The following is a 26,561-nucleotide window of genomic DNA, read 5'->3' on the forward strand; positions in this document are numbered from 1 at the left end:
CTGGGGGCAGCTCGGGAGCGCAGCACCCCCTCCCCTCGGGGCCAGGACCCCCACCCTGCCCCCCGGCCTGAGCTCGCTGCTGCAGCACGGGGCAGGCTCCTGAAGGCAGCGATGCTGGGGGGGAGCCCCCACGGCAGGGAGGGGACCCTGAGGGCAGGGGGAGAGGGCAGCAGCTCCCCCCAGCGCATCACCCCCTCTGGGGAGCAGGGAACTGGGCTGTGATTCCAGCCCGCCGCCCGCCCCCGCCGCCAGCCACAGCTTCCCCTCTGCTTCTGCAGAAGAGAGCACACCCGCAGAGGGGAATACCCGGCACAAAGGCCAGGGCTGCCCCTTGACGGGACCAGGAGCAGCGGCGCAGTACCCAGAACTGGAGGCAAGTTGGCAGGAGGGGGATGCATCACGCTCAGAAACCCCCCGGGCTGGGGCCAGGAGGCTCGGCTGTGAGGGGTCAGTGCTGGTGGAAGGGGCTGAAGTGAGAGCCGTGGCCCTGGCGGAGGCAGGACCCCAGGGAAGCCCACCCTGCCCCCAGCCCCGTGTAGTGCAAACACCACGCAAAGCCAAGAGCAAAGGTCACAAAACTTTATACAGGAGAAATCCACAAGCGGCCCCACAGCCCCTGAGGGTATGCCCCCCGCCTGTGGGGAGGAAGAGGGGCAGGGCCAGCAGACCCAGGGGAGGCTCCCCACCCCTGTCCAGGTCCAGGACGGGGCCAGCACTCCCCAAACCCGTGTGTTTTCCTGGGGACAAAGGCAGGGGCCAGTCCTGTGGCACGACCGTAGTGTGGAACTGTCCTAGCAGCAGAGAGCCTGCACCTCCCCAGGACGGGAGCAGCCCTCGTGGCAGTGCCGTCTCCCCAGGGCTCCCTGTCCCCTGCTGTCCCAGCCAAAACCAGGTGGGCTCCGGCTCACTGCAGCACGCAGACGTCCTGGTTCTCATCGTCCTCCCTGCCGGCCGCCTCCTCCAGGGGCTCAGGTACCTCCGGGACCTCCTCTGCAGCCACCACCTTCTCTCGCAGCTCCATGAGCAGGTCCCGGCTCTCGCTGGGCGGCAGGTTGCTCAGGTAGTACTGGGGTGCCAGCTCCACCAGCCTGCAGGGATGGAGAGTCAGGGGGGGGCAGGTGGCCCTGGGGTGCGTGCAAGGGGCTGGTGGGGGCACTACAGCCCCAGGGACCTCGCTGGGAGCAGCCTTGCGCCCCCCCAATGGGAACAGCCACCCCATGGGGACAGGAGGCCCAGGCATGGCCCCAGGGTGCTGCCACAGCCCCGGAGCCAGCTGTGGATGCAGCCCAGGCAGAACCCAGCCCTCCCCAGCCCCGAGGTCCTCACATCTGGGGCTGGATCTCCGAGACCACGCGGAGGCAGTTGTCCTGCGAGATGGTGAACTCGTGGTAGAGGACCCAGGGGGGCAGGCGCCGGGGGGGCTGCCGCAGCAGGTAGCAGCAGGAGGGGGGCAGGTGGGCCACGTGCTTGTGCGTCAGCATCACGTAGTTGCCGGAGCCATCGATGTCCCGAGCTACCTGGGGAGCAAGGGGGGAGCGAGGGAGGGTGGGGGGGGGCTGCCTGGCACTGCCCCGGCCCCAGCCAGGCGAGCCCCCCGCAGCCCCCCTCACCTTGAGGAAGTAGCCGGAGATGAGCGCGCGCTGGATGTTGAGCACGTTGGCGTCGGTGCCGAAGGCGGGGGGCGAGACGGGCAGCTCGATGCGCTGCATCACCTCCAGCAGCTCGGCCCGCACGATGCCCGCCAGGCGCAGCGCCTCCCCGCTCACCCCGTGCTTGCGGCACCAGCCCTCGTCCGCGTTGTCTGCGGGGAGAGCGCGACGGGGCTGCACGGGGAACCGGCCCCGGGCTGGGAGCGCCCTGCAGCCAGCCTGAGGCGCCCGGGGGCTGTCCTGAAGGCAGCTCCCGTGCCTGCCCCGAGGAGCAAGGGAGCCCTGAGGTGCGGGCAGGTGCTTCAGCACCTCCCGGCCCAGCACTTACGCTGCTGGAAGGCGTTGAAGACGTTGATGAGGGTGAAGTGGTCCCCGGCCGGGTGGAGCAGGGCCCGCCGGCGCGTGGTCACCGCCTCCTCCAGGCGCGTGGAAGGGGGCACAAAGCAGGGGGGGACTGGGGACGGCACAGGGGGGAGGTCACCGCATGCTGCCACCGCCATGCTCCCGGTGCCAGCTCCCAGGGGCTGCACCGTGCCCCTGCCCCCCGCCCCGTGCCCCTGCAGGGTACCTGTGAGCATGGCAGCCAGGCTGACCATCTCCTCCACGCAGTCGAACTCGCAGGAGGCGATGAGCGCCTTGGCCAGCTGGGGGTCCAGGGGGAACTCCGACATGATGATCCCCACCTCCGACAGGTTCCCGTCGTCATCCAGCGCCGCCAGGTAGTCCAGGTCCTCCAGCGCCTGCATCAGTGACTCGGGGGCTGGGGCAGGACATCAGCCGGCTGCCGGCGCCAGCGTAGCCAGGCAGCCCTGCCACCCCCCCCCGCGCCCCCGCAGACCCCCTAGACCCTTCTCCAGAGGGAGCCTGGGCCACGGCTGTGGCCACGTCCAGCCCCCAGCCCCTCCTGCACGGCCACCCCCAGCACACCCTGCCCTGGCGCTACCTGGCCGGTCGAGGAAGTCGCACTGCCCCATGTCGGCGATGTCCAGGCGCTTCAGCAGCAGCACGAGGCGGCTGAGGCTGGTCTCGCTGACGTGGGGCGCGGGGCTGGGGGGCAGGCGCTGCTCAAAGAAGGCCTCCGAGTAGAGGCGCAGGCAGGTACCTGCGGGACGGGGGCCGTGAGCAGGGGCAGGGCAGACGCCACCTCCTGCTGGGGGTGCACAGGGACCCCCCCACACGCACCCTGGGGGCTGCCGGCAGCTCGCTGCATGCGCGACTCCGCCTGGCTCCTGCTGATGGGCCGCAGCACCTGGGACTCTGCCCGGATCCGGGGGTTGTAGACCTGCAGGGTCACGGGAGGGAACCCGCAGATGAGCCCCTGCCCTCACCGAGGCTCCCCCTGCCCCACCGGTGCAGGGACTGGGCCGTGCACGCAGCCGACCCCAAGCCCGGCCTCCCCCTTGCCGTGCTGCCGTCTTGCCCCGGGGCAGAGCCGGGCTCCCCGTCCCCGCCACACTCACGCTGCGCAGCTCCAGCCCCGTGTCGATGACAAAGCGCACGCTCCCCAGCGAGAAGGACGAGTCCCCGAGCCAGTGGGTGACCACCACCCGCCGCTCCCGGCCGCCCTCCTCCAGCGCCTCGTACACCTTCTGTGCTGCGCGCCCGACGCCGGGGTGCAGGGGCAGGACCAGCAGCGGGCCCAGCCCCGGGTTCAGCGCCATGGCTTCGGTCTGGATGGCCCCGCAGCACTCGGTGATCTCCTGCAGAGGACAGGGGCACGCGTGACGCTCCAGCAGCGCCCAGAGCAGCAGCACATCCCCAGCACAGCCCCGCGCCAACCTGGCTGCCCTGGGGGAAGGCCCCAAGGACCCACCGCACCCACCTGGAGGTGTCCCAGCCCAGGGCACACCCCGCACCTCTCCTGGGGCTTCCCCATGCCCCCACCACCTCCCCGTTTCCCCCCCAGCGGCCGTGCAGAGCTGCCCTGAACACCCAAGGCCTGGGGTGCCCCAGCCCCACCTGCTCGCTGGCCAGGAAGAGCAGGACGTGGCCGGGCTCCTGCCGCCGGTGGATGTCCAGCACGGCCTGGCAGGCTGCGGCGACGCGGCCGCGGGCCGGAGGGTCCCTGTGGAGCACCTGCGGGGGCGGCCCCGGGCCCGGCACCCGCACCACGGGGGGGTCCCCGCAGAAGGCGCGCAGCTGCTCCTCCGCGGCCGGCGAGGTGACCACCACCACCTTCAGCTCCGGGCGCTGGCGCAGGACGTCCTTCAGCAGCCCCAGCAGCACGTCCGTGGGCACCGTGCGCTCCTGCGCCTCGTCCAGCACCACCACCCCGTACTGCCGCAGCAGCGGGTCCGACGTCATCTCCCGCAGCAGCATCTCGTCCGAGCAGTACCTGTGTGCGTGCCCCGGCCCCGTCAGGGCACGGCTGCAGGGCGCTGACCCCATGGACCCCCCCCCCGGGAGCACCTCACCCACCCAGCGGCAGCCCTGACCCGGGGGGAGGCGCTCCCCCTGCCCTGCTCCCCTAACGAGGCCAGCAGGGATTAAGAGATTACGCGGCGGCCGGGAGCTGAGCGGGATTAGAGCGCGGTGCGACGGCGCTGCCAGCACCGGGCAGCCCAGGGCCCCGGCCCCGCACCTCAGGATGGTCTCGGTGGTGCAGCAGTCCTCGTGGGGGACGCAGTAGCCGACCTCGTGGCCCAGGTTCAGGTCCATCTCGTCGGCCACGCGCAGCGAGAGGCTGAGGGCGGCCAGGCTGTGGGGCTGGGTGCAGGCCACCAGGCCGTGCGCGAACTGCAGGGAGAGGGCGTACTCCGCGCACCACTGCGGGACCTGCGAGGGGCGGCACCGGTCGGGGCCTGGCAGCACGGCCCCGGGCATGGGGACGCCCCATCCCCGTCCCAAGCAGCGCCCCCCAAACCCTCCCCGTGGCAGCGCTGATGCCCGAAGGACCCGGGGCGGTGCAGGGGCACCCACACCTCTCACGGGCGCTCCGTCCCCAGCACCTGCCTGCAGCACCACAGCGAGCTCCTCGGCCCCATCGCCCCGTGCCCGGAGCTTCCTGACGGATCACGAAGCCCCACGGCCCTGGGGCTTGTGTTAAGGACATGGACAGCTCCCATCTCTATCTCACCATGCCAAAAAAAACTCAGCAGAGGTAACGTCTTACCAAACCCAGCCTTGGCTGCTCAGTCCCCTTGGGGAGCCGTTCCTCCTCCAACTGCTCCCCATCACCTGTCTCAGCCCCAGTCCCACCACGGCCAGGGTTAGGGACCGAGGAGCCCGTGTCCACAGCCTAGTGCTGTACCTGTACCTGCGTTAGGGGAGCTGCCCCCCACCCCTCTCCTGCAGCCAGAGGCTTGCCATTCACCATCCCGTCTGCAGGCAGGTGCTGCCGTGGCCCAGGGGGCAGAGCCACCCTCAGCACCCCGCTCACAGCTCGGCAGGACCGCACACTGCCAGCCCCATGGGACACAGCCCCGTGAGCAGCAACAGGACCTGGCCTGAGCACCAGCCCTTCCCTCTTTGCGTGGGAGCATCGTGTTTGCAGGCTGTCACTGCACCAAGGTGCCAGGTCAGATGCTGCACGCGGATCAAGTCATATCTCCTCTGCTCGAGGCACAGTGGCCTCAGGCTGAGGGCAGCCCAGCCCCACAGGAGCAGTGCTCAGGGTCCCCGTTGCCTAAATTGGGCTCCTGGCAGGCCGCCCTTTGGGCTAAATCCCGGGCTGCCTGCCGCCGCGCAGTCACGCCCCAGGGAAGTGGTTTGGCCAACAGCCCCGAGCCCTGCTGCCAACACCCTGATAAACCCAGGGACTGGGAGCTGCTGAGCTTCAGTCCAAACCACGTCTGGCCCCGGGAGGCCCAGGGTTACCCCTGCAGCTCCCAGGCGATCCCGCCCTGGTCAAAGTCTGCGTGACGACGCCTCCAGGTGCCGTGCCCAAGGCTCTGGGCTGGGATGAGCTGTGCAGGTTTGTGGGCTGGGCCAGGAGCCCAGATCCCAGCACCTCGTGCCCACCATCACCCAGCCTGAGTGCCCCTGGCCCCAGAAAGGGCCCCGATGCTCTCCCCTGAGTGCAGCCGCTCCCAGCACACACGGCAGCACCTCCCCTGCTCGTACTGAGGCTTTGCCCAGCACCCATGTGCCTGCCCCCGTGCATCCCAGCACTGCCCTGCCAGGGGCACACTGAGGCCACAGAGCTCCCCGGTACCGTGGCCGAGGGCAGCGTGGGGAGCCAGCCTGCCCCGGGGCTGCGGCACATTCACCGTGTGCGTGGGACCTGCGGGGAGGTGGCTGCCCCGGTGCAGGACGTGGCACGGCCGCTGCTCCGAGCGGGAGGGACGGCGCTGCACGGGGAGCCCAGCACCGCAGCGGCCCCGGCCCGGCCTCCCGCTCACCTGGGTGCTCTTGCCGGTGCCCGGGGGCCCGGACACGAGCACGATGCCGCCGCCGCCCTCCAGGTGCTCCATGAAGCTGTACTTGGTGGTCCAGACGGGCAGCTCCCGGCGCTGCCGCAGCAGCTCGTAGTAGCGGGAGGAGAAGGGCAGCCCGTCGTACGGGTTCACCTCCAGGTCGCCGTCGCAGCCCAGGGCCGGGTCGTCCTCCTCCTCCTCGGCCTCCGGCACCGAGCCGGGGCCGCGCTGCCGCGGCGGGGAGCCCGGGGCCCCGCAGGCGGCCATGGCGGGGCCACCCCGGGGCTGCCGCCGCGAGGGGCGGGCGGGGAGGGGGCGGGGGGGCCCGGCCCGGTGCCGGTCCCGGCGGGACGCGAGGCGCCGGGCGGGAGGGCTCGGGGCAGGGCACGGGGACCGGGGCCGGCGGGGGCGGAGGGGCCTGGGCCTGGGCCGGGGGCACGGGGCGGCCCCGGGCAGCGGGGGGGGAACGGGACGGGACGGGGTCAGCGGGACGGGGTCAGCGGGCAGCACCGGAGCAGGGCCGTGACTGCCGGGCCGGGCCCTGACCGCACGGAGCCGAACGCCCCGAACCGGTCCCGGCCCGGCTCAAGTTCCGGCTCAAGTTCCGGTTCCGGTTCCGGTCCCGGTTCCGGCCCCGCCGCCGCTCACCTGCCCGCGCCGCCGCCACCTTGGGCCCTGCCTCGGGCGGGCGTCAGGTGACCGCCCCCGTCACGTGGCCCCGCCGCCGCCGCCAATCAGCGCCGCGCGGCCCCCGCCCCGCCCCGCCCCCCGCCCGCCAGTGGCCGCGCGGCCCGTTGCTAGGCGCGGCCGTGCTGCGTGGCGGGGGGCGTGGCGGGGGCGTGGCCACCCCGAGAAGGCCCCGCCCCTCCGGCACCGGGAGCCCCGCCCCTCCAGCCCGGCCCGGGGGCTCCCCCCACCCCGCGGCTCCCCCCCCCCCGCCCCGCCCCGTCCCGCTCCCCCCGTCCCGTCGGGTCCCGCTCCCCGGTGCCGCGGGGCCGTGCCGGGCGCTGCAGCAGCCCCGGGTGGCCCCGTGCCGGGCAGGGCCGTGCCGGGCCGGCAGGGGGAGCTGCCGCACCGGGAACGCCGCGGGAGCCCCGCGCGGCCGCCGGGCACGGGGCTCGCGGCGGGGTCGGCCGGTCCCGGGCCGCTCAGTGCCGGGCACCCCGCCGGTACCGAGTACCCCGTCGGTACCGGGCAGCCCAGCAGTGCCGCTCACCCCGTCAGTGTCACGCACCCCGTCGGTACCGGGCAGCCCATCGGTACCGGCCACCCGCTCAGTGCCGGGCACCCCGTCGGTACCGGGCACCCCGCGGAGCTCAGGCCCTGCGCCCGCTCCGGGGCTGTCCGTGAGCGGCGGGGCCGTGCCCGGTGTGGCGGAGCAGCGGGGCTGGCGGCGGCACCGGGCTCCGCGGGCGGGCGGCGGGGCCGGCGGCTCCCAGCGGCCGGGGGGAGCCGCCCGCGGGCACGGCCCTGCCCCTGCCCCTGCCCCGGGGCCGCCTGCCCGTCCCCGTGGGCTCCCCGTGGGCTCCCGGTGGGCTCCCGGTGCCCCCGCCCCGGGCTGCCCGTCGGGCTCTGGGCCCCGCGGTGTCCGGGGCTGGGCACGGGGCAGACGCACCCAGGGGCGACCCCAGCGCAGGAGCCGGGCGCTGCTGGCGGAGACTCGGCTCACCGGGGCGCCTGCCCCGGGCCGGGAGCATGGCGGGGACGGGGCCCAGCCGGGGCTCCGTGAGCGGGGCAGGGCGGCGGCGCCCAGCTCCCCGAACCCAGGGGCAGCCGGGGTGCAGCGGGCAGGAGGAAGGAAGCGGTCGGTGCCGAGCCGCTGCTTCCCTCCCCGCCGGGTGCTGCGGGAGGGCAGGGGCTGGGCACGGCCCCGCGGAGTCCCCCCGGTGGTGCCCGTGCCACCGGCCTCGTGCCCTGGGGGACGGGGACAGCCCAGCCCCAGCTGGGAGCGCCAAGGCCTCGTCCCGGCGGTTTCCATCAGTGCCAGAGGCTCCAGCCCCGCTGTCTCTGCTCTGGGCAATGCTCAACTGGGGGGGCTCTGGGTGCTGCAGCATGGCCGGGGCAGGCAGCCCATCGCACCCCGGGCAGCCCCATCGCACCCTGGGCAGCCCCATTGCACCCCAGGCAGCCCCAGTCCCCAATGGGCAGCGTGGGGGCAGCGGGGTCCGTGTCAGTGCCCCGTCGGGGTGCAGGGCCGTTGGCCGGGTCCCGCAGCACCCAGCTGGGCGTTGAGGAAGCGGAGGTTTGCACAAACCGATGAGGCGCACGTGACCCGGGGAGCGGGGCGGGAGGAACCGGCAGCTGCCCCACGCAGGGCCCCGGGTCCCCGCGGTGCGCTGCAGAGCCGGCCATGGCCCCGTGGCTGCCCACCAAGGAGGAGAAGTATGGCGTGGGTGAGTGGAGCCGCTGGGGCGCCGGGGGCTGCGGGCGAGCGGTGCCGTGCTGGGTGGAGCAGCGGCGAGGCACAGGGCACAAGGCAGGGGTCAGGTCCACGTGATGCCGTGATGCTGGTGTTGCGAGGCCACGGGATGCAGGAACAAGTGTGGGACAGGCGGGGGCTGCAGGGCCGGCGACGGGGTGGGCTGGGGGCTGAGCGTGCCGGGAGGCTGAGCATCGCGGATGCTGGGTGGGGATGGGGAGCCGAGGGGCCAAGCATCAGGGCAGGGGTGTGGGGGCAGCACCTCTCCAGTCCCCAGCACAGGAACCATCCCTCCCCGCTGGGCTGGGGGTCTGGGCTCAGCCTGGCTGTTGGAGCTCAGGACCCTGCACCCAGGGCACCTGCAGCAGGCAGCCCAGAGCCAGCCCCGCTCTTTGCCCCAGGCCTGCTGGGGGCTCTGCTCCCACCCTCTGCGTGGGCTGCGGCAACGCCCCTGAGCCCTGAGCCCTGCAGCAGCCCCTGAGCCAGCAGGCACTTCTCCTTGCGCCGCGCCGCCCCGCGCCTCTTCCCGTTTCTGGAGGGGCCGTTTCCCACGTCCCCTCCCTGTGCTGCAGGCAGCGACCCTGAGCGGGGGCTGAGCCCCACATTGGGTCTGGGGTGCTGCAGGGGGCTCTAGGGACCGGCCTGCGAGGAAGCCCGGTCTGGTGGGGACTGGGGGCAGGAAGGAGCTGGGCCAGGAGTGAGCTGGGACCCGAGCTGGGGCTGGCAGAGGGCAGGATGGCAGGAGGGGTCCCCAGGCAGCTCAGGGCTCCTGGTGCAGCTCAGGGCTCCTGGTGCTGCAGGGAGCCCTGGGGCCAGCAGCGTGTGTGTGTCCATCCAGGGGGTCCTGGCTGAGCTGTGCGGGTCTGGGGGCACTGCACCCCCGAGGACGTGAGCTGCAGGATTGGGTTTAGGTGGCAAGGTTTTGTAGTGGCGGGTGGTGGGCAGGCTCCTGGAGGGAGCTGCTGGGGGCGTGCGTGCCTGCAGGGGACGGTCCCAGCAGCGTGCAGCAGGTCCTGCAGCCAGGGCAGGGCTGCTTCTACCCAGAGCCGCCGCTGGCCGCAGCACCAGAAATAGCGGCAGGACTAACCGCAGCAGTCCCGGTGCAGCCTGCGCTGCGGCAGGAAGCGCCCTGCGTGCTGCGCTCCCAGCCCCTGTGCTCGCGGTGGGCGCGTGCCTCGGGCAGCAGGGCCCGGCCGCGCGGGGCTGCAGGCGGCTGGCAGCCTGCTGGGAGGACGCAGGGCTTGGGACCAGCACGCGCTGGGTCTGGGGGCTGAGGGGTCCTGCCCAGCCCGGTGCCGTGGCAGCTGCGTGGTGGCTCCGTGGGGTCCCCTCCCGCGGGTTGGGGCACCCCAAGGTGCTCTGCTCGCGCCCAGCCCCTCGCCCCCCTGGGATCTCAGGCTGCTCGTGTGGGGCTGGGACCCTGCACCGGCACCCCGGGAGCTGAGCAGTGCCTGTTGGGGTGGCTCTGCCCCTTGGGGGAGACGGGGTGTGGGGCACCCTGTTCCCAGGGGGCTGTATTGGGCAGGGGGAGGCAGGCAAGGTCCCCTGACCACGGCTCCTGGTCCCTCTCTCCGCAGCCGTGTGGAACTTCCCAAGCACCAACGAGCATCACCTCCCGCTGCAGGTCGGGGAGACGGTGCACATCCTGCAGGCCTCTGAGGGTAAGGGGCCCCGGTGCCCCCCGGCTGTGCCAGGCTGGGGTACCCAGGTGCACCCAGTGCCAGCGCCTCGTGCCAGGGCCATCAGGCCCCAAGGCTGGCTGACGCTGCCACCTCCCCTTCCCTTGCAGGCTGGTACCGCGGGTACTCGCTCAGGAACAGGGCTGCCCGGGTAGGTGAGGGGCTGCCGTGGGGGACGGGGTGCAGGGGATGGCCCCGGCTGGGTGCCCGGCAGGGGCTGCACCAGGCACTGGGGGCATCGCCGGGCTGGGGACCCCCTGCAGGGTGCTCAGTCCCGAGGGAGTCCCCAGTCTTGGCCCCCCAGGGCTGTACGGGGGGGCACTGCATCCTCACCCAGCCCCTGCCCGCGGGTGCTGATGGCTGCTGCCCCCCCAGGGCATCTTCCCGGCCTCGCTGATCCACCTGAAGGGCGCGGTGGTGGAGCGCAGGGGGTAGGTATGGGGCGAGGGGGCCGCCTGCCCGCCCCACCAGCAGTGGGGTGCTGCAGGGCTCGGCGTCTTCCCCAGGGCGGAGGAGTGCGTGGTCCCCGCCGAGATGCCCATGGTGCAGGAGATCACCACCACGCTGCGGGAGTGGGCCACCATCTGGAAGCAGCTCTACGTGGTGAGGGATGGGGGGGGACGGGGCCGCGGGGGCGCGGGGACTCGGTGGGGGTGCGAGGGTGACCCTGACCCTGTGTGTGGCGGCCGCCCGCAGGCGGGGCAGACGGAGCGGTACCGGCAGGTGAAGCAGATGATGTACGAGCTGATGGAGCGGCGCTCGCAGCTGCTCTCGGGGACGCTGCCCAAGGACGAGCTGCTGCAGCTCAAGAAGGAGGTGACCAGCAAGATCGACTACGGCAACAAGTGAGAGCGGGGATGGGAGCGAGGTGCTGCATCAGCCACCACCGCAGGCACTGTCTGTGGTGCTGGGGGGTGCTGGATGCTCTGCCTCCTGCTGCAGCGTCGGTGCTGACCCAGTTTGCTGTCCCCGCGTCCCCCCTGGCGTGCTGCTGGCTGGGCACTGCACCTGGCTGACAGCTATTGCCAGTGAGCCCTGGGTGGGGCAGGAGCACGTCCCTGGTGCTGCTGTGCTCCTGTCCCCTCCCCGCCTGGCTGTTGCTGGCCACGGCCCGCTGGGATCATCCTGCCCCCACGCCGTGCTCGCAGCCCTTCGTGCGCCCAGCTCCCCGGGTGCTGGGTCCCATCTCACCCATCCCGGCCCCTGCAGGATCCTTGCGCTGGACCTGGTGGTGCGGGACGAGGATGAAAACATCCTGGACCCCGACAGGACCAGCGTCATCAGCCTCTTCCAGGCACACAAGAAGGCAGCACAGACCATCACGCAGCGCATCCAGGAGGAGATGGTGAGAGCCAGCGCCGGCCCCGCCGTGCCGAGAGCCTGCAGGGTCGCGCCGTGGGGCCATGCCGTGCGGCTGAGCCACCTCCTGCCCCACAGTGCCCACAGCAGAGCGAGCTGGGCTGCAGCGCCCGCCTGGCAGCTTCGCCCTCCCACAACCTCTACCTCTGCGTGCGCAACTTCGTCTGCAACATCGGTGAGGAGGCGCAGCTCTTCATGGCGCTGTACGACCCCGGCGAGCAGCGCATGATCAGGTGGGGCACCAGGCGGCACGGCGCTTGGCAGGGGTCCCATCCCTCTGCTCCCCACAGCATCCCCTGGTTGCGCCCCCCGGAGCGGGGCAGCCCCTGCCCCTGTTTGCTCTGGGTCCTATTGCTGGCGGCTTCTGCCTGGTGCGGGATCCCCGAGGTGCAGGGACTGTCCACGGGCTCCTCACGTCTCGCCGTCCCCTCGCAGTGAGAACTATGTGATCCGCTGGGCCAGCACGGGCGTCCCGCAGGACATCGAGCTGCTCAACAACCTCAAGGCCATCTTCACGGTGAGCGAGGGAACTCGCCTGTCCCCGCTGGGGCTGGGAGGCGGCGCTGCCTGCTCGCTGCCCCCCCCGCAGGCACTCAGCCCACGCGTCCTCCCCTCCCCACGGCCCTGCCAGCGTGCCCCTCAATGCAGCGTGTGGGGTGCGCTGGGGCACCGTGCACGGGAGGTGCCAACCCCACTGCAGCCCCTGTCCCCCACCCCCATCCCAGTCCCAGCTCTTCCCCTCAGCGCTCTCTCCTTGCTGCTCCTTTCTCCTTTTTTTCCCGTCACGCCAGCCCCGTGGCTCCCGGTGCAGCCCCTGCCCTGGCACCAGGGCCCTGCACACCCCCCGTGGGCTGCCCCTCGCCCCCCGTGCCCGCCCTCACCGGGCTTGTCCTGGTTTCAGCCGCCTCTGGGGAGGCAGGCGAGGAGCAGCTCCTGCTGACGGGGCAGGTTTGCGCTGCGCAAGCAGAGCCGAGCTGACCCTCAGGACAGCCCAAGCCATCGATATGCAGATGAGCCAGGAAATCAATGCAAATGAGCAGCATCAGCACTTCCAGCCCCACCATCCAACTCCCCCAGCTCTTGCTCACCTCCGACCCCCGCTCACTGCCAGCACCAGCCGCGTGTCCCCATGTCCATGTCCCCACACAGTGTCCCTGTGCCGTGTCCCCACGCAGTGTCCCCATGCCACGTCCTCCTGCCGCATCCTTGCAGGACCTGGCCTGGCTGGGGTGCCTGGAGCTGGGGTGTGGGGCTGGGGGTGCGGGGCTGCCCCCCTGGGCCCTGCCCCATGGCAGAGCTGCCCCCCCCAGTGAGCTGTGCCTGCCTCAGCCACGCTGCCACACCGTGGGTACCCCATGGGGCCATCGGTTTCCACCAGCACGGTGTTATCTGGGGGTGCACAGAAACCCCGGGCTCCCTGGGACAGTGGAGCTTTGTGCCCTCCTGCCAAGCCCCTCCATGGGGCACAGCAGCGAGGGCCCTCCCCAGCCCCTGCAGGCAGAGCCCGTGGCAGCTCTGCACCCCCAGCTCGTCCTCCCGGCAGCAGAAGGTTCCCCGTGGTCTCCCAGTGCTGGTAGAGGAGCAGCCTCACACGGTGCTGCCGGCACCCCGCTCACACCCCCTGTGCCCCCAGGACCTGGGCAGCAAAGACCTGAAGCGGGAGAGGCTTTTCTTGGTGTGCCAGATCATCCGGGTGGGACGCATGGACCTCCGCGAGACCCTCAGCCGCAAGCTCAGCACCGGCCTCCGTCGGCCCTTTGGCATTTCGGGTGAGCAGGGGCTCCCGGAGCAGACCCCACACCGGGCTCTCGACCAGCTCCTGTGCTCGGACCCCGACCCTCGCTCGCCTCTCTGCGTGGCCGTGCTCTGCCCGTGCCCCCCGTGCTCACCGCCTGCTTTGCCCCGTTCCAAGCCCGGTGGTGCCAGCGGGGACCCCAGGAGCAGGGGACCCCGGGAGCAGCCCTGGGCACCCCCTGTGGAGGGAGGAGCGCTGGAGCTCCCCGCACCCTCCTCTGCCTTGACAAATGTTCCTGCTCTGAGTATTGATCCTCATCGGATGAACTTGGTAGGAAATTATTGATTTTAATTGGCCAATTAGCGTGCACTAGGATCTCAACCACAGAGCAATTACCAGGTGAATTATTAACATACCGGCAGCTAATTGCGCTCTGAGCTGAGCGTGTCCCTGGGGAGGGGGCCAGATGGATTGTCGTGGTGCCTGCGGTGCAGTGCCCTGTCCATCCTGCACCGAGCCCCGGTGCCCGTGGGGGATGGAGGAGTCCCGGGTATGGCTGCTCTTGGCTCAGAGGTACCTGGTGGGGAGCAGCCAGTTCGTGGCTGGAGGGGGCGCCGGGTGGGTGCTGTGCGCCCCGAGCCCCGGCTCTGCCCATGTGGCTGGAGCAGAGCAGGGCAAGGAGGGGTGAAGCAGGGGATGGACCCCAACTGCCCAGGATCCTGCGCCCAGCACAGGGCCCATCCCTGTGTCTGGGGCCATGATGCTGCTGGGGGTGCAGCAGAGACCCCCTGGGAGCTTTCCCATGGGCGAGCTGTGCCCGGGTGCTGGGTCCCAGCCCATGTCAGCGCTGTGCCTGTTCACCACGGAGCTGTGTGGGTGTAGGGTCCCTGCGCAGAGCCCCCTGTGGCTCAGCACCATGAGGTGGCAGAGGGTCCTGGTGGGACATGGGGGCCTCCCTGGGGAGCTCTGGCCAGGCACAGAAGGATCAGTGCGGGGGCGCAGGCAGGGTGCTGGCTGCAGGAAGGGACGAAGCCAGCCCCGCGTGTGTCTCCTGGAGGATTTGGCACCAGGGCCGTGTCCCTGGGGGTGCAGCCACCCCATGCTGCCGTGTCTGTGCCGTTGCAGTGATGGACATCACGGACATCAGCAAGGGGAAGTGTGAGAGCGACGAGGACAAGCAGCACTTCATCCCTGTGCACCTGTGAGTCCTGGGGCTGGGGCCGGGCAGGGAGGCAGAGCTCCGGTGGCTGGGCTGGCATGGGGACAGCGGCAGCAAGGGGCCTCAGGAGGTGCCAGGATCACAGAGCAAAGTATTTCTGTTAACTTTGGCTTTGCAAAGGGACCGTGGATCCTTGGGACTGGATGTCACCAGGTCTAGGAACCCAATAAAGTTAGACAAAAGGGCATTTACATGGGCAAGGAGGTACTGAGAGAATCCTTCTGGAACCCTGCTGGGGCTCTGCAGGGTCAAGGGTGTTCAGGGTTGGGGACCTCGTCCCGTGTCAGCTGTGGATGCTGTCCTGCACCTTCCTCTAGGTGGGCTCGGTGTCGGGTGGGTGTGGGGGACCACGGGGGGGTCCAGCTTGTTCTCCTGTTCGTTGCTGCCAGCTGCGGGGCTCCTACGAGTCCTGGCTGGGAGCTCCTCTGAAGCTCTCCCTGCTCCGGTGTTTGGCAGGGCAGCTGCTGAGAACGATTTCCTTCACAACATGATCAGGAAAGCGGTGGAGGGAAAGGACATCAACCACAAAGGACAAGGTAGCAGCTCCCCCGTGCCCCCCCCAAGAAAAAAAAACAACCAAACAAACAAAACCCTACAGTGGCCACAGGCTGCGAGTGTGGTCCCTGGCGCAGCAGGGGCTTGGTGTGGGAACTGTCCTGACGGTCGGGACCAGAGCCTTGTGGGGGCATTGGGGCGGTCGCCCACCCCCCAAACACCTTGGGGCCGAGCCCCGGGGCAGGGCAGCAGCTCCCGCAGGGGCAACGCGTGGCGGCCGGCTCTGCCCAGCGTGGCACGGCTCAGTCCTGCTGCTGGCCGTGGGGCTGACGCCCCTCGCCTCGTCCCTGGCAGGGTTCTGGGTGTCCCTGAAGATGCTGTGGGGAGACCTGAGCCAGGTGAGGAAGGACCACCCGCACCTCGTGGACCGCAGCACGGTGGTGGCACGCAAGCTGGGCTACCCGGAGGTCATCATGCCAGGCAAGCGGGGAGGCAGCGCCGGCCTCCCCTCCACTCCCCTCCCCTGCCCTTCCCTCTGTGCCAAGCCTCCCCTGTGTCACACGCTGCTCACAGGGGGCGGGTGCAGCAGCCACCCCCAGCAGGGCATCCGGGGGCTTTCAGGGGGCTGCAGGCAGGACCCAGGGCGTGCACATCCCGGCCAGCCCAGGAGGGGAGGTGGCTCACGTGGGAGAGCGTGGGGCGGGTGGGCTCATCCCCTGGTGGCTGCTTGGGGTCCCGGGGTGAGGCCGTGGGGCACCCTGGCTGCGGGGGGACCTGGCCCAATGACGGGGCTCTGCTCCTAGGGGACGTCAGGAACGACATCTACCTCACGCTGGTGCAGGGCGAGTTCGACAAGGGGAACAAGAAGACGCAGAAGAACGTGGAGGTGACGGTGTGCGTCTGCGACGAGTCGGGCAACGTGGTGCAGGTACGGCGAGCGCCAGGCCAGCCCCAGCCCTTGGGCAAGGGACCCCCCGTGCATCGCCCAGGCTCGGGCAGGGGCAGCAGCTCTGCGGCGTGAGGTGTCAGTGCTGGTGCTGGCACAGAGCGGCTCGAGACCTGCTGCTCCTGGAGTTGTCCTTTGGGATAAAGACTTGAAAAAGTCATGGGAAGGGACAGGCAGAAACCCAGCCGACCCTGCTCATGGGTTGCCCACAGCCCTCGTGTGCCTGGGCAGGGGAAGGAGCCGGGGGGCAGCTCAGACCCGGCCTCTCCCACCTCTGTGCTGCCTCACCTCTCTTCCCAGGGTGTTTGCTTTCATTTCTAACTCAGTCCTTATCTGGCCCGTGCTGAGCAGGTTTTTAATTACTGAGGCTCCTGCTGGGCTTTGCAGACACGCAGCCCCCCTCCCTCTGCCTCTGCCCGCGATAACGAATTTCCTGTGGGGCAATGGAATTCAAGCCTCGAGCATCACCGGAGGCTCGTGCATCCTTCCTGCCTCCGTTCAAAGGCTGTGGCCAGCCCTGGTTGATGCGGGTGGGGATGGGGAAGCCCTTGGCAGCCCCCCCCACCTGCCTGGGAAGCGATGCTCAGGACGGCCCCGTTCTGGCCAGGTTGTGTGGGGCTGCGGAGGGGAACGCTGGCATGGGCTCAGGGGCAGGGGCTGTTCTGGGTTAGCCAAGGATGTGAAGTTCCCGGGGCCTTTGGGGCGCTTTGATGTGCAAGTCAGGTGAGTCTTGCAAGAGCTGTCCACGGACATCTTATCCGCTGCTGTCCTCCCCACAGAACGTGATTTACCACGGGGCGGGGGACAAGCCGGCCAGCGAATATCGCTCCGTGGTCTACTACCAGCAGCGGCACCAGCGGTGGATGGAGACAGTGAAGGTCTGCCCCGGGGGGCTGCAGCAGGACCGCCCGCCATGGGGCCAGGTCCCACTGCCCCTGCTCCAGAGGGGTCCCAGAGGGGTCCCACTGGGGCTGGATCCTGGGTGCTGTGGCAGCCTCTCTCAGATTGCCTCCCCCTCTCAGATTGCCGTTCCCATCGAAGACGTCCACAAGACCCACCTGAGATTCACCTTCAAGCACCGCTCCTCCAGTGACTGTGAGCATCTCTCTCCTTCACCCGTTCCTCCACCCGTCTCCCCTGCCAAGGCTGCGGTGGCGGCGGGTGGCCTGGGGGCTGCAGCGAGGGGAGGACCTCGCGAGCGGTCCCGGTCCCGCTCCCGTGGGGACACCCCGGGTGTGCTGTGACACCTGGATTCTCATGCGGGAGGAGGCGAGCTGTTGTCACTGCTTTGCTCAATCCCAGCTGCCCGTGGCGAGGCAGCAGATCTCTGGGACATCGCTGCCAGGCAGCTCCCTGGGCTCAGGGCTTGGCATCTGCTCTGCCTCTTGTGGCTTTTGGCTGCGGGGAGGCCGTGGGCTGCAGCGTGCGGCCGGGAGCAGAGGTGCTGCCGGCAGCTGCTTGGCGGAGCTGAAAATCCCAGGCACCGGGATTTTCCCCTCTGCAGGGAGGGGCAGCAGGGACCTGCAGCTGGGTTGGATGCTCACAGGCCTGATCCTGCACCAGCCAAACCCCTCCTGCCCCAAGCCCAGCCGTGTCCTCACAGGGTCCCCGGCCTCCCCTCTCTGCCCCCCCTGCTGTTGGTGTTCTCCCCCTCCCTCTTTTCCTTGCCTGGCTGCTGCAGCCGCTGCCCCCAGGCGCACGGAGACATCCCTGCTGCCCACGGAGACATCCCTGCTGCCATCCCTGCTGCCATCCCTGCTGCCCACGGTGCTGCCCGCAGCTCCCATGCCCCGGCACCACCTCCCTGCAGCGCTCCAGTGGCAGGCATAGCTGGGGCTGCCTCTCCCTGCCCACCCCGCGGCTCCCCAGGCTGTCCCCACGCTGCCTTCACCTCCCCCGTGCTTCTGTCTCTCACAGCTAAAGACAAAAGCGAGAAGATTTTCTCCATGGCCTTCGTGAAGCTGATGCGACCCGACGGCACCACCCTGCGCGATGGGGAGCACGACCTCCTCCTCTACAAGGTACTGGTGGAGCTGGACGCGCCGGCCCCGTCACCACCGCAGGTGCCCCGGCTGCAGGCACCGCTGGCTCCTGCCCGAGGTCTCCTGCAGGGTCCCCAGCCCCGTCCTCATCTCCTCTCTGTCCTCGGAGGCCCTGCCGCAGCTCTGCACACATCATCTCCAGCCCCCACTCTGCTCCTCTGCAATGACAAGTTTTGTTTAGGAAAAAGCAACTTAAATGTGTCAGGCACAGGAGGGAACAGCCTGGTGAAGATGTTTGCTGCATTTTATCTGATTTCACCATGGTTTGTCTGCTTAAAACTGCCCAGGTTTGTTCTGAGGGAGCGTAGAGAGAATGTGAGGAGGAAAGCTCTCCGTTCATTAGGAAAAATGCGGTCAGCTTTGGTGCCAAAGTGCCCAAGAGCGGGTGCCCACCTGTGCTGCTGTGCCAGGAGCTGGGCTTGGTTGGGGCGTGGGGACCATGGAGCCATTTAGGGGAGCCTCCCTTTAGGGGAGCCCCAGCTCCTCCTGCCGTTAACGGTGCCCAGGCAGTGGACACGGCACAGGCGCTGTGCCCGATGCCGGTGTTACTGCTGTGGTCCCGGCTGCCCCGGGTGCCTGTGCTGCCTGAGCAAGCCTCGTCCATCCATTCATCCATCCGTCCATCCGTCTGTCTGTCTGTCCGCCCTCTCAGCCTCCTGCCCCAAGCCTTGCACACCCTCTTGCCTGTGGTCATGGACGGGCTCCCTGCTGCCTGCCTGGTGCCCTCCCACGCTGCTGTTCCCATCTATCGCCTCCGCAATGCCCGGTGCCCCTCTCTGCAGTGAGCTGTGGCTGCAGAGACAGATCGGTGATATTTTCCCCAGAAGATGAATGCATCTGAAATTTGTTATCCTGCCCCTCCTCTGTGCTCGTTTTGGGCAAAACACCCGAATTCTTTAAATGCTGTTGTGGCCTTCCCTGGCTCTCCAGGGGACTGTCCTGCTCCACGTCCCACAGCAGAACGAGCTCTGGGTGCTTTCAGGCTTGCTGCTGTTGGCTGCAGCAGAGACCAAAGCCTCGCACGTCTCCTCTCTGGATGCATTTTCTACTTTTTAAAGAGTTGTTGCTGCCCTCGCTGAACCCATCGCATTCAGCAGTGTCCTCAGCCTCCGAGCGAGTTGGAGTTGGCATGCTCTGTTCTGCTTTGTCTTCTCCCTGGCTGATCCAGCAGAAGATTTCTGCTCTTCCCAGCAAACAAAGGAGCTTGACTCTGGGAGTCAGAAGCTATTTAATCTTTTATCTTTGTTTGCCAGAGGAGTGTGAATTCCATGCTTTTAGCTCTTCAGACCTCTTGATCTCACGCTGCTTGAGAAATGTCTGAAATTAAGTCAGTTTACCCTAGTAGGGCTTAGCTGCCCTCGGAAGGCATGGAGTGCCTCGCGTGAGTCAGCTGGAAATCGCGGTTACACCGGGGGAAGTTACACGCCGAGGGAAAAGTGAACAAACAAACGAACAATTTTGCGATCTTTGTCTGACCTCCAACAGAGGAGAAGTTTACCAAGCAGGCTGCAGTCAGGGAAAAGACAAATGCCTCGTTCTCAAGACGCAGAAGCGCTGCGGTCCCCAGGAGCAGGGGGATGTGTGGGGCCGGGGGCTCCGCTCTCCTCCCAGCCCAGTGGCACCCCCGGCGCGGTGCCCTCAGGGGCTGCTGGTGGTGAGGCGGGGGCCCTGAGCAGGGACCCGCTGTGGGCTTCGTGTCCGTCCTCGCAGCAGTGCTTGGCACTGGGGCTGACCTCTCCCCATGCGCTCCCATGCACCCATTTCACATCCCCTGCAGCTCCACCAGCTGGGCCTTTTCCCCCATCTGTGCAGCATCGGCTGCAGATGGGACTCCGCAGAGCCCCGCAGGCAGCTTTGCTGGGTGCTTTGTAGAAGTTAAGGTCAGGGGAGCCCACAGCGTGGGCAGTGTCTCACCCAGGCTGGCCGTCAGGTTGCTGCGATGCCCCAGTGCCGGGAGCAGCTCCTGGCCCATTAGCAGGAGTCGCTGCTGTGCGTGGCTCTGCTGATTCCCTCGCACCACGGCGCAGAGCCAAGCTGGCGATGGCAGGGCGTGCAGACACCCCCCTCCCGAGGCGCTGCCCGGCCGCTCGGGGGGGACCTCGCCTGTGCGACGTGCTCTGCTTGCAGGGGGACAGCAGGAAGCTGGAGGACGCCAGCTCATACCTGGCGCTGCCCTCCACGAGGAACCTGCCCGAGCCCAAGCTCCTCTCGGGGTCCTCGTTCCGTGTGGGTGGAGGCGCGTCCGGCTTAACCGTGTCGGCCCGGGACAGCTTCCAAATCTCCACGCTCGTCTGCTCCACGAAGCTGACGCAGAACGGTGAGTCCTGGCTGCGGGGCGGCTGCATCGCGCTGCATCGCTGGGTGGTGGGGGGAGAACCTGCGCGCGGGCCTGCTGCCGGCAGCTGTGGCTGAAAAACACGTCCATGAGAAAGTTCTGCAGGAGTAGCAGCACCGAGTGCCCCCGGTTATTACCCCAGGCATCTGAGCAAAGGCTGGCCAGTTTCCTGAGAGCTGTGCTGTGCCCAGCTGGTGGTGCCCGGGGCTGGCAGCGCATGGGGATGCGGAGAGGCACCCGTCTGTGCCCCCTGCTGATGTCCCCGTGTGCCAGACCGTGTTCCTCCCTGCACGCTGACCACAGCAGGCTCGGTAACCCCGCTGGTCTCTGGCACAGTGCCCCTGTGGGGAGCTGGCCCAGGGAGAGGAGGCCGGCTGGGCTCTGCCTGCCTGAGCTGAGCCATTTGTCCTTGGGGCCAGGGAACAGGAGCGGGCCTGCTCTCCTTCCTAAAATATGGAATAAATACAGCTTGTGCACACCTCCCCGCAGGGGCTTGTTAGAAAGGGAGCTGCTGTTATCCCCTTTTTACGAGGGAGCCGGGTGCTGTGGCTGAGTGATTTACGGCCAGGACAAGAGCAGTGCGTGAGCAGCAGCCCTGGGGAGCCCAGCTGGAGCTCGGGGCCGGGGCGCTGCGCGGCCTCCCCAGCGTGGTGCTCGCTCCCATCACCAGTGGTGTCAGGGACCCTGTAGAGAGCATGCGGAAAACGCGGGGAAAGCACAAGTGTTGAGCACTGCATTACTGTTTAGACATGGCCAGTGCCTCTGGAGCAAAAGGCTGCCCCCAGGGCCGTGCAGGCTGACAGGGTTTTGGGGTCCCAGGGGTCTCAGGGCTGGGACCTGGGGGCAGGAGTGGGCAGCCAGGGGCCGAGGCTGCTGCTGGGGCCGGCGCTGCCCTCGGCAGCCACCACTCCCCCCCGTTTGCCATACTTGCTGCATGGCACCGCTGCCGCAGGACTCATGCTGCTGTGCTGGGGTGTTGCTCACTACCAGCTCTGTGTACGGCTGGGTTGATAGCTCAGGGCTGGAGCTCATAATGGTTCTCACTTCTCTCTCTCTCTCTCTCTCTTTTTTTTTTTTTTTTATTAAGGTTGTCTTTTGGCTTATCTGTCTCCTGAGCCCTCCTGAGCCCTCCTGAGTTAGCGGCAGATTAGTTTTCAAAGGCAGGGGAATGAGAACAAACAGTAACAGGCTGCAAGTATTTACACGCGCTCTCCACCTTGGCGGAGCCTAGCCTGCCAGCAGCTATAGGTAGTTAGCAGTTTCTTGGCCCGTGTAAACCCCTGCAGATGGTAATTAATCTGCTCATGGCCCTGAGGGAACCGAGCTGCTGCCTCCAATTTGGGAGCTGGAACGAGCTGCTGAGTGCTGCTGTCAAACGCTGTGCGACCTTCTCTGGGCCCTTCTGAAATCATGATGGGAATTGGGACTCGGTGTTTTTCAAAGCCCTGTCTTAAGTTGCATAGCTGGGGCTTTTAGCCCTGGAGGTCCTTTGCTCAGTTCATTGCAAGTCAGCCAAGAGCGTGCGTGCCATCCAAACGCAGATGCATCAGCATTTAGAGACAGGATTTTGCCTCGCACAAAAGGATTCAGGATGTGGCAAACAAAAAGGTGCAGGCAACCCTGAGTGAGGGCTGGCAATTACACAAACTCCATGCGTGCGTCGGAAGTGAACAGGAGAGCCCAGCTGATAACGCAAGGTTTCTGCTCTGCTGATAAAGCCGCACTGTCCAAGTGCCCTTACAACGCCCGCGTTGGAGGCGTGCAGCACGCGGGTGTCCGTGGCAGTGCGCTCCCTGGGGCTGGCGGCTCTGTGTGGCGGTGCCGGGTGCTCCAGCTCCGGGTGCATTGCCTGTGTCTCTGCAGGAAGCTCAGCAGCAGCCTGTCCCTCCCCGGGGGGACACAAACACGTGGAAATAACATTTTGATCTGGGTTGGGGTTAAAGCGCTGCACGGGAGCACTGGCAGCAGGCGGGTCCTGTCAGTGCTTGGTCCACGGGGAGGACACCGGAGGAATGCCGATGCTTTCCTCCCGAACAATAGTGCCTCCTCTGCAAGACCAGCAGCTTGTAATACTCAGCCCTGCTTTTTTTAAATTTTAATGATGCAGCAGGAGAAACCACGGCTCTGACAGGGGCTCTCAGTGCTCGGGGAACTGGCTTTGCAGTGCAGGAGGTGCAGGACGTGGTGACTCATTGCCGCTACACTAACAGGGCTTGGGACTTACGGTGCAGCGCATGTGGGGCTTGGGGCACTGGAGTTCAGCTCATTCTCTTCCTGCAGCACAAATGCAGCTTCTGTAGTAATCATCCTGTTTTTAGCTGAATTTATGGTACTGAACTTGGGAAGCTTTCGGTGCTGAGCAGCTGTTGTACGCAGGGTCATTGACCGGTGCCGTGCTCTGCAGGGGCAGGAGCTGCCCGGGGATGTGGATATCCCTCACGGGGTGCGGGGCCGTGCAGTGCTGTGGGCCCTGCAGGCGCAGGACTGGGCTGCATGAAACCGAACCAGTATGTTAAATGTCCACAAGCAGCCGGTGCAAAGGCTCGTGCGCGGACGTGCCCTCACCCTGCAGCAGATCATGGCCGCCTGCATGGCCCCCCCCCTTGCACAGAGCTGGCAGTGGCACTGAGCTTCCCCTTTCACCGTGGGTTCTCCTCGCCTAGAGGCTGGCTGCTGTGTGCGGGCTGCAGGGCACTGCTGTGGGGGGGCACGGTGCCCCCTGGGGGTCCTGGCCCCACAATGGTCTGGCTACGGAGGTTACGGGGGGACAGTGTGGCCACCCGTGAATGTCCCCCCGGTCCCTCCCCATGGGGCTGGCGGGCTCGGGGTCGCAGGGAGGCTGCTCAGCCCCTGCCGTGTCACTCGGGTGGGTGGGCAGCGGTGAGGCTGCGGGCACCGTAATGTGGAGCCTGGGGGTGAGCGAAGGCCGAGCTGACCCACGCCTTGTCCCCACACAGTCAACCTGCTGGGGCTGCTGAAGTGGCGGTCAAAGCCCAGCCTCCTGGCAGGGAACCTGCAGAAGCTGATGAATGTGGACGGAGGAGAAGTCATCAAGGTAGGAGAGGGGCTGCTGCTGCCTGTGCGTCCCCTGGCCCTTCCCTGCTTGCATCTCCCCTGCCAAGACCCCGGGTGTTTTCTGGCTTCTTGCTCCCCCAGGGGACTGGGGGGTGCAGCAGCTGCTGGGGGTTGGCGGTGTCTGTGCTGGGGGCTTCCTGGCATGGTGGGTGGCTGGAGGTGCCGGGCTCCCAGTCAGGACGGGTCAGGCTGAGGAACTGTGTCCTGGAAAAGGGCCGGATGCCTCCAATGGAGAGCAGCTGTGAAGGGATCGCAGGCGGCTCTGTGCCTGATGGGTGCCGCCTCTGTCAGGGCTGGGGTGATGCTGGGAGCGAGTGCTCGAGCCCTCACAGTCTTCTCCTCTCCCCAGTTCCTCCAGGACACTTTGGACGCCTTGTTCTCCATCATGATGGAGAATGCAGACACGGATGTCTATGACACGCTCGTCTTTGATGCCCTGGTAGGCAGAATCCTGTTTCCCTGCTGAGCTTTGAGCTTTGGCTGCCCCGTGCCAAGCCATGCGACCTCTCCCCAGGTTTTCATCGTGGGGCTCGTGGCCGACAGGAAGTTTCACCACTTCAACGCCGTCCTGGAGGCTTACATCCGCCAGCACTTCAGTGCCACGCTCGCCTACAAGTACGGCGGGTGCCAGGAGGGATGGAGACAGGGAGGGGGTGTGAGCCAGGAGGGGGCTCAGCCCAGGTCCGTGTGGCAGGGAAGCCGCTGAGCCCTCCCGGTGCCCCTGTCCTGCAGGAAGCTGATCTCGGTGCTGACGCAGTACGTGGAGCAGGCGAGCCGTGGAGAGCCCTGTGAGCCGCTCATGCGCACCTTCAAGGCCTTGGAGTACATCTTCAAGTTCATTGTCCGCTCCAGGCACCTCTTTGCCCAGTGAGTACTGTGCAACGCCGGCTGCTGGGAATGGGTCTGGAGGGAGTGGGGAGGGGTATCACGGGGTCTGTGCACTGTGGGAGCAATGTTGGTGCTGACCGGCACTGGGGACGTGGTGCTGGTGCCTCCTGGTGCTGGTGTGGGTGCTGGGTGTGATGTGACACCCGTGGGTGGCACCCTGGCTCTGTGTGTGCTGGGGAGGTGCTGCCACGTCGGCCAGTTCCTGGCCAGGCTCTCTGCACTGCTGCATTTCCTCCTGCTGAGGTTTCCATCTATTTTCTGCCACATTCGGTGCTTGATTCGGCTGCTGCTGGAGCGGCTGCGGTCGAGCACTGGAGCCAGCAGCGCCGTCCATGTCCGGGTTGGGAGTGCCTCCACGCGGGGCCGCGGGGCGATGTGCTCTCACATGAACCACGCTGCGCCTGGAAGCAGCCGCGTCTCGCCAGGCTCGCCCAGCACTAAGGCAGCCAGGCAGCGGGTTGGTGACAGCACGAAGCGTGCCTGTAGCTGGGTCTCTGTCGGGTTCACCGCTGCGGGACCACATCGCGCTTCCCCTCTGCTGCCTCAGTGTCAGAGTGAGGTGTGGGTGAGAGCAGCTCCGTGTCTGGGGCCGGCCGGCAGGGACCCCGCTCCCCCGCTGGTGCTGGCAGCTCTCCTCTGCCCCTGCAGCACTCAGCGTGCCCCGGCTCCCACTGCTGCACGCGTCGGCTTCAGGAAACAGCGAGCTCTTCTTGTGTGCTGTTAATCATAGCGCCAAATAAAGTAAGGCCAGAAGGGACATGCAGAGGTTGTGCAGTAAACTCCTGCCCCAGGGCAGGATTGGCTCTGCCTAAGCCACTCCTGACAGATGGCTTTTGTCAATGCACTCTTAAAAGCCTGGCGTGCTGCAGACAGCAGGGCTCCCCAGGCAGCCCCTGCCCTGTGCAGCCAGCACTGCACTGGGACTGGCAGCCCTGGCACCCATCCTCATCCTCCTCGCCTGCTGGAGCTGCCCGGGGCCTTCTTGGCCGCACTGGGTCTGGTGTGGCCGTGCCCCTGGTCCTGCCTGTGTGCCCCAGCACTGGTGGTTGGGGGTGCTCGGTCACCTCCTGACTCCTGCAGCTCTCTGCAGGGACTGCACAGGCACACGGGTAACGAAGTAGACAAGTTGAGCATCACAGGGTCGATACGAAGCACCCTCTCCCTCTGCAGTTGCTGGTGCATACAGCTCCTCAGGCCTCTTCACAAGCTGCTCAGTCACACTTCAGCCTGTCACTGTGCTTTTACATCACTTAAACTGCAGCCTGTGTATTCACAGTGCTGGGGGTGTCCCTCATGCTGCAGCAAACCCAAGCATGCCGGCAGCCTGCCTGAGGACCTGGAGGACACCTCCAGCCGCCCTGCCCCAACAGCTTGTCCCCTCTGCAAAGGCACGGCTCAGCGTGGGTGGCATAAGGGGCCACGTGCCCCTTGGTGCTTCTGAGGATAAGTCAAAGTCCTCCCACATGGGGACCTCTGGGGTCATCTAGGACCTGGTGTCCTTTGTCCCTAGGTTCCCGTTCTCACCCACATGGAGCGTGGTGGGACAAATAAAACTCCCCAGCAGAAACTTGTGAAAATACAAGTAGGCAGAGTTATCAGGAAAAGCAGGTTACGTTCCTGTTTCATTCCCAGTACAAGGCACCGAAAGCTGGGGCCGCCCCGGCAACTGCTGGAGGTGATTGCCCCCGCGCAGGGCAGCCGGGCTGTGCTGGAGGCTCACTTGCCTGGCACCAAGCACAGAGCCCCTGGCCGTGCCACAGGGATGTGTGCCAGCTCTTGCCCATTTCCCAGAGAGCCAAAAGGAGTGGTGGCAAGCACAGCGGGTCTGCTTGGGTCACCCGAGGCCCCGAGCAACACGCAGGGACAGGTGGGTGTGCAGGCAGCTGCCGTGTCTCATAGCAGCCAGGAGCTGAGTTGGGTCCTGGCACCAAGATAGGCTCGCAGACCCCGTTTTTGCTTTGTCCTCACTGCCTCCCTTTGCTGTCTGCAAAGCCTTTGCTGTGCAGGCGTGTGGCAGCGTGCTGTGCCTGCCCGTGTGCGTTGCTGCCGGCCTCTGGCTTCACCGCTGCTGCCCGCCTGCGGTCCCTGGGTCACGCTCGTGGCCCCGCTGCTTGAGGGCCCTGGGGGCTCCCGCATCCAACTGAGGCACCCACTGCTTCGCTGTAAGTGGAGGTAGAGGGCACATTCCCCAGCTTATAAGGCTTCTGGCGAAGAAAATTAATTATATGGAGCATTTGCAAACAGCCGTATGACTTAGTTAGCATTAAAATAAAGACATCCCTGAAGACATTTAGTTTTTATTCATCTTTTCTTTATCTTAGTGATCTTAACAGTGGAATAACACAGACTCTTCAGATCTTCCAAA

General features: G+C 67.2%; 2 protein-coding genes across 2 annotated transcripts in view; one reads left to right on the plus strand and one right to left on the minus strand.

Moving 5' to 3' along the window:
• Positions 1 to 565: 565 nt before the first annotated feature.
• Positions 566 to 6,271, minus strand: DQX1 (DEAQ-box RNA dependent ATPase 1). The gene is made up of 11 exons (XM_032187132.1): positions 5,990 to 6,271; positions 4,231 to 4,424; positions 3,609 to 3,984; positions 3,110 to 3,349; positions 2,832 to 2,931; positions 2,593 to 2,751; positions 2,218 to 2,409; positions 1,978 to 2,103; positions 1,611 to 1,801; positions 1,327 to 1,517; positions 566 to 1,088 (listed from the first exon to the last, which is right to left on the minus strand). The coding sequence occupies exons 1-11, from the start codon at positions 6,269 to 6,271 to the stop codon at positions 905 to 907; spliced, it is 2,235 nt and encodes a 744-aa protein (XP_032043023.1). The 3' UTR covers positions 566 to 904.
• Positions 6,272 to 10,636: 4,365 nt separating this feature from the next.
• The window catches only part of LOC116488954 (dedicator of cytokinesis protein 2-like), a 64,035-nt gene continuing 48,110 nt past the window's right edge, over positions 10,637 to 26,561 (plus strand). Inside the window, exons 1-17 of the mRNA XM_032186959.1 lie at positions 10,637 to 10,947; positions 11,267 to 11,447; positions 11,540 to 11,694; positions 11,897 to 11,978; positions 13,095 to 13,230; positions 14,322 to 14,397; positions 14,872 to 14,951; positions 15,265 to 15,390; positions 15,714 to 15,838; positions 16,636 to 16,734; positions 16,879 to 16,951; positions 17,774 to 17,877; positions 20,026 to 20,215; positions 23,191 to 23,288; positions 23,658 to 23,747; positions 23,823 to 23,923; positions 24,041 to 24,175. Coding sequence (XP_032042850.1) covers positions 10,637 to 10,947; positions 11,267 to 11,447; positions 11,540 to 11,694; positions 11,897 to 11,978; positions 13,095 to 13,230; positions 14,322 to 14,397; positions 14,872 to 14,951; positions 15,265 to 15,390; positions 15,714 to 15,838; positions 16,636 to 16,734; positions 16,879 to 16,951; positions 17,774 to 17,877; positions 20,026 to 20,215; positions 23,191 to 23,288; positions 23,658 to 23,747; positions 23,823 to 23,923; positions 24,041 to 24,175 — 2,162 coding nt within the window. The remainder of the gene's footprint in view (positions 10,948 to 11,266; positions 11,448 to 11,539; positions 11,695 to 11,896; positions 11,979 to 13,094; positions 13,231 to 14,321; positions 14,398 to 14,871; positions 14,952 to 15,264; positions 15,391 to 15,713; positions 15,839 to 16,635; positions 16,735 to 16,878; positions 16,952 to 17,773; positions 17,878 to 20,025; positions 20,216 to 23,190; positions 23,289 to 23,657; positions 23,748 to 23,822; positions 23,924 to 24,040; positions 24,176 to 26,561) is intronic.

Source organism: Aythya fuligula, chromosome 4, assembly GCF_009819795.1.
Source record: "Aythya fuligula isolate bAytFul2 chromosome 4, bAytFul2.pri, whole genome shotgun sequence".
Lineage (NCBI taxonomy): Eukaryota > Metazoa > Chordata > Aves > Anseriformes > Anatidae > Aythya > Aythya fuligula.